The sequence below is a fragment of the Mus musculus genome, chromosome 12, assembly GCF_000001635.26.
Source record: "Mus musculus strain C57BL/6J chromosome 12, GRCm38.p6 C57BL/6J".
NCBI classification, from domain to species: domain Eukaryota; kingdom Metazoa; phylum Chordata; class Mammalia; order Rodentia; family Muridae; genus Mus; species Mus musculus.
In genome coordinates, this window is record NC_000078.6 from 61,857,306 (window position 1) to 61,863,513 (window position 6,208).

The following is a 6,208-nucleotide window of genomic DNA, read 5'->3' on the forward strand; positions in this document are numbered from 1 at the left end:
GGGAATGGATGGTTATTATTACACATTTGCTAACTTTGAAATGCTCAGATAGTATCTTCCTAATGGTTATGGGTGTCTACATTTGTCCTTTACATTTTTGCCAGGAGGAAGTCATCTTCCTGAGTTTTTTAGCTCAGCAGCTTTAGAATTTCAACACTATTATCTTACTGATTTGTGTTTTCTTCTTCTTCTTTTTTTTTTTTTTTGTTTTCCTTTCTATGATTGCAGAGGCTGGAGTCCATATGAAGAGCAACACTTCTCTCTCTCTCCTGAGAACAGTTGCCCCTAATATTTTTACTGGATAAAATTTGAAAATGTTTCAGTTCACAGCTGTGGATTGTTGAACTGCTTGTCCCAGAACGAATTGCTCATGGGAGCCAAAGCTACAAGGTCTCTGATGTGGTGAAACTGGCTCCCTCCCAACATGGTTCATCCCCTTTTAAAACCAAATTTTTTTCTTCTGATCTACAAATATTTTTTTTAATAAAGGAAAAAGAACAAGCCTTCATTGGCATCAAGTTCTGTATCAAATCCATCCTACATTGCCATCCATGATTTAACAGACTGTAGAATCTTGAATAATCTATATCACTTTAACAAATAAATGTTTTACTATGACACAATTTGCACATTGCCTTATTTTGGGACTACCTTTTGCTTCAAGCCTAAATGGTGGTGTGGATTATTTTTACATAAAATTATATGTTTTAATAACCAAGTTCTTTTATACCTATGAAATAAAAATCTTTAGGAATTCCAAATTGCTCAATAATAGAATAAACTTTTCGTTAGGGTTGTGCCTATGTCTACAGGAGGGGAAAACAACTATTTGAACTCATTTATAGCAGCTGCATTATTCCGTGTAAGATGCAAAGTGTTCAGTCCTCTATCTCCTAATGGACCATCAGAAAAGGAGCAGTTTGGCAAAAGTATAGATCGGCTTTGACTAAAGAACAAAGAAAACGGTAAATTTTAATAACTTGGTCAGGCTTATGTGTCATGGTCAGAATCTTTTCTCCATCATTTCACATTTTCAGAGAAAAAAAAAAAAAAAACAACCCTCAAACCCTCACATTTATGTTAACCCCAGAATATTTAGAAATTTAATAACGTTGAAGTCCATAATGTGAATAAAGCCACACTCAGATGTTATCCAACTTTAGCATTTTAGAGTATATACTAGACTAAAGCATCAGGAACAGTTTCTGGTCTTATTCTAAATTGTCACAATTATTTGAGTAAAACTTGAAGCTGAATATGACCTACCTTAATTTGGTATGAGATGTAAGTTTAATGAAATTCAAGTAGTAATTTTCTTTACTAGTGATTTTTTTTCCAAATGTACCAGATCATAATTGGTTTTCTCCACATTAAAAGCAGCAACCTGTTGCACTAGGCAAAAAATACATGCACACTTCCCAGGCATGACAAATGCGTGCTTAAAATGGAAGCCATTTGCTTGAGTTGGACTATTGGTGATGATTTTTGATGTGGGAATTTGTTTCATTCTCTGTTTGTTGACAAGTTTGATTCTTTGGAAAATTGTGTGTGTGTGTGTGTTTGTGTGTGTGCGCGCGTACAAATGTTTATGTTGAAGAAATGGATATACACTAAGCAATGAAAGCTGGCATAGAAGAGTTCTTCTATCATATTTCTTTTCTCTTCCAATGTGCAAATGCCAGGCAATGGTGATTCTGTATCACAGTCTAGAGAGTATTTCAAGGCTTGTTTTGGAGATGGTCCCATTTTTGCCCCTACTCCATCCTTGCATTTCTTGTTGGTGATACTTACCTAGTGTTCTGAGCAGAGTCTTTCACTACTTGTTTTTGTTTTTGTTTTTTAGGAAAATCACCATAATTTTCTGTTCTATAGAGTATACTTTTAATGTATTAAAATGAAATTATTTAATTTCTTGCTCTACATTTCCAACAATAAACAAAAGTCTTGCATTTGCAGCATATTCAGTCATGCATTAAGCAAGCTATCATAATGTTTACATAAAAATAATCATTATTATGAAGAATCTCCATATATGATTCTCCAGGTAAGCAATAAGGAATAATTTTGTGCAATGACATACATGGATACATTTTTAAATTTTAATATGTTTTATGTATTTATTTTGTACATATGTATGTATGCATGATGTATGGATATGCATATGCCATGGCATACATGTGGAGTTGAAGGGACAATTTCAATGAACAGGTTTCTCCTTCTACCATATCTTCTATATTGGAGATTGAACTCAAATTATCAGAGTTGGTGGCAGGTACCTTCACCCTATTAGCTATGTCACTGGATCCAAACTCCCCAACATTAAGGAAATTAAATAGAACACAAATAACCAAGTAAGATTAATGATCATCCACAAATTTCTATAGAAATGTGACAAAATAATTCAAAGATGAATGGGAACACTACATTTAATTCATTGTGTCATGATCCAAATGCATAAATAATCTAATGAGTGGTTGCAAATGCCAACCATAGAATCAGTGAGCACACACAGAAATCATTCCGATGTTTTCATTTCTAGTTAACTCTTCAATTGTCTTACATAGATGGATGCTCACAGAAGCTCTTAGGAAGCATCTTAGACACAGCATTTTATAAAACATAGCAAGAACATGAATCAGAATTAAGAAAAGGAGTGGTAAGTCTGACATATATGCAATGCTTATAAATTGCTAGGCACACTGGAAACTAATGTTCAAACTTCAAGCCTAAAATTTATTATAATTATAATCTGAAGAACTGAGAAAGACAAATAAAGTATAATTTGGTAAAAAATAGTAACAAATAAAATTGAAGTAATTTTAATTATTACTTTTAGTTTTACAAATGGTAGACTATATTTACAGTAATTTTGATATTCAATTTAATATAAAAATATTTACAACTTATGCATAGTGCTTTGAAACTGCGTTATTTTTCCAAATATACTTGACTACTCAGATTATTTCAGTTTTGTATTTTATGTTACTTTTGTTTCATTCGAAAATATTTTTACTTTTATTTAAAATATATATTAGCACTTTTAAGATTTTCAGTTGAAAAATCATATTCAAAATATACTGAAACATTGACTATCTTAGGGGCACAACATCTTTAAATTCACATACAGACTAAGGTCTTCAACAAAGTAAAATTGTATTGCACGTGCAAGTGTGATTGTCAGGGTGTGTTCTATACTGCTTTTCAAGAAGGCTTTTACTGTGGAAAGCATCTTTAACACAATAAACAAGGTGTTTAACTTATTCGATATATGCCATCAGTGTTAACTGGACTAACAATTTTGTGCTCATTCTATTTGTTAGCAATAATGCTAATTTCTCCTTTCTTAGTAGTTCCTGCTCAACTCTGCAAACTTTACTCACTGTGAATTTTTTTGATGTAGATATTTTATGTAAGCAAGATAATGTAATATTTCTTTTGTAAAGAACTTATTCCAATTATCAAATTTAAGGTTACTTCACATTGAAGGATAAATAACAGTATTATCATTAATCATTTGTTTTAATCATTCATTTTTATGGACACATATTTTTTACTCTTTGGCTACTGTTAATTATTTCAAAATGTATAATGTTGTCCAAATATGACTTGATTCTCAGTTTTTAATTCTTTGCATTTTGGTTTAGATGTTGAGCCACTAGGTTGTGTGGCAATCTTTGTTGTGATTCTTCTTCCCTTTTTAAATATGATTTTTAAATAAATTGCTGCATTGATGTCCATTACACCTACATTTGTTTACTTTCCATGAAGCAATATGTGGGACTTATTTGACCATATTTGTAATTTTCAAATAAGTCTAAGTCACAGTCAAAAGTTGCTTAACTATGAGGGTACATTTGGACACATACTCCACCAGATGACTTCTCATTGTAATCAGGTAAAAATGCAAACAAAAATAGGCTGGAGACCATGTCACTGCCCAATGGAATCTTAGTGGTTCAGTAGCATACTTGCTATCATAATATTTGAAATACTTGTACCAATTGGATGTTTCCCTTGAATTTGAGTTGCATCTCCTAAATGTCTCATAGTATTGATTGCTGTTCAGTATATTTACTGGACTCTTAATATCTTCTCTGGTGAACTTTCCAGTCTAATATTTGGCCATCTTTAAATTAGTTTGTCTTTTAATAGGCATGGGTGTGTTCTATTTGAGGTATTGTTTATATATCTGTAACTGAATTTATAATTTTCAATTTTCTCCCATATTCTGGAGTGTCTTACCAATCTCTTTTATAGAAACTTTTACTATATTCATTTCTTTGTGTGTGTATGCACAACTCAGGATATGCGTTGAGGTCAAACAAAAAAGTTTAGAGTCAGGTTTTGCCTTTTACTATATTGGTTACAGATATTAAATTGATGTTGCCAGATATAATATATGTGTGTGTGCATGTATATATGTATGTATATATATATATATATATATATATATATGTGTGTGTGTGTGTGTGTGTGTGTGTGTGTGTGTGTATGTAGTATATAAAGATATATACATATATATCTTTGAGAAAGAAAAAAATTATTATGAGGTAAGTATATTCTATCTTTCTATTATTGCTTGTCAATTTAGTGATAATTGAATAATTTATTCTCCAACTCCAGGAAATGATGTTCTTTTCTTTAAAATTTTATAACTTTATTTAAAGTAATTTTGTGGATGATGTGAAATGGAAAACCATTCTATCAGCACTGTCAGAATACACTGCTCATTGCTCTTTTATTGAACACTTCTTCCTTGACTACAATCAACTGATCTTTTCAATGTATTCTTTCAGGCATCCTGCTACTTTCCACTAGACTTTCTGTTACTCTAATGAGAGTACCACAGCACTACAATTGGAACTTAATTAGCTTGTAAAGAGAAAGCCAAAGCATGCCTTTTTCTCTTCTTCCACTTTCATAATCAATATTACTTTCAGTATTTAGGATACCTTGAAATTCAATGCTCATGTGATGTTTAACTTTTCATTTCTGTTAACAAGGAATTTCTGTTGGAATATCTGAGTGATTCTAAGAAACTTAAAATTGCAATGTATAATATCAAGAAATTAACAGATCTAGAGCTTAAAATACATAAACATGAATATGCATATGTTTGTTCATGATATTCTCCAAATTATCGTTGTTTCAGCAGTATTATTCATTTTGAATTATTTCTTTTGGCATATAAAAAAACCCTCCAACTTTTATTTTAGGCCTATTCATTTTTTGTACTTGGCCAATGTTTGCTTTAGGTGGTTTTGGACTTTATTTTTGTTCAGGTAAGTTAATAACCAAAATGCTTTCTTGATCAAGTATCCTTTCTATCAACTTCAGTGTTCCTTTTCTCCTATAACCATCTTCACTTCATGATCAGGTCTCTAATGGTACTGCAGTGATCTCACTCTTTGTCGTTTGTTTGCAATGAAATAATCTTTCAGGCACAGTCTGTTTGTTCGTTTCAATACTGGAAAAGCATGGAAACTTTATTTATTGTTTTCTTCTGTTTTTACCTGATTTTTTGTTTGGAAAGATTAATTAATTTTCATTGAAAATTATCGATGAGAACAGACATAAAACACTACTCTTATTTGATTTTGTGTGTCTTTTATCTTGCAAAAAACAACCCTGAATTGCTTTTAATGTATAAATGACTCTGAATTTTGCAATCTGTAAAAGATTTCTTCCCTGGATTTCACCATTTTTAACCATAATCTCCCTTCAAACGTTGTAAGGTTATTAGTTAATCCTACTATACTTTAGGACTATCAAGGTCTACTATATCTCTGAACAGAGAACTGATTTAGACAAAATATAGGTGATTATTTAAGCGCATTCCTTCAGGTACTTTCAAAACCATTTAGGAAAGACAGAAAGCATAAGGCATATGTGAGGTCTGCTGTCCTTGCTCAGAATGGGGAACAGTGTGTGAACAGGTGCAGAGGCAGATACCATGTCAATATTTCTAGTTATACAAGTTAGGAGATGTTGCCATCCTGACATCCTGTCATCTCAAGTGTTCTGTCTTCACAGCATTTATTTAGTTGCTGTAACCTTTGACCTTTATCTAGATATCTGGGTGCACTGGATATGACTGTTTTAGTTTCCTTTAATATATCTGGAAGAATTTAAACCGACCTGCTCACATTCACATTAGGCTAACATTCTTGCATGTTAGATTCAATGGCATTTTTAAATTATACTGCAA

At 31.8% G+C, this 6,208-nt stretch overlaps 1 protein-coding gene across 3 annotated transcripts in view; it reads left to right on the forward strand.

The window, feature by feature from the left end:
- The window catches only part of Lrfn5 (leucine rich repeat and fibronectin type III domain containing 5), a 335,078-nt gene extending 334,455 nt beyond the window's left edge, over positions 1-623 (forward strand). For all 3 annotated transcript variants that reach the window (XR_001780450.2, XM_017315056.2, NM_001310586.1), the window contains one exon: positions 229-623. Coding sequence is in view for 2 of the 3 variants with exons in the window: in XM_017315056.2 (XP_017170545.1) it covers positions 229-246 (18 nt within the window). In the remaining variant the exon portion in view is untranslated. The remainder of the gene's footprint in view (positions 1-228) is intronic.
- The last annotated feature ends 5,585 nt before the right edge of the window (positions 624-6,208 follow it).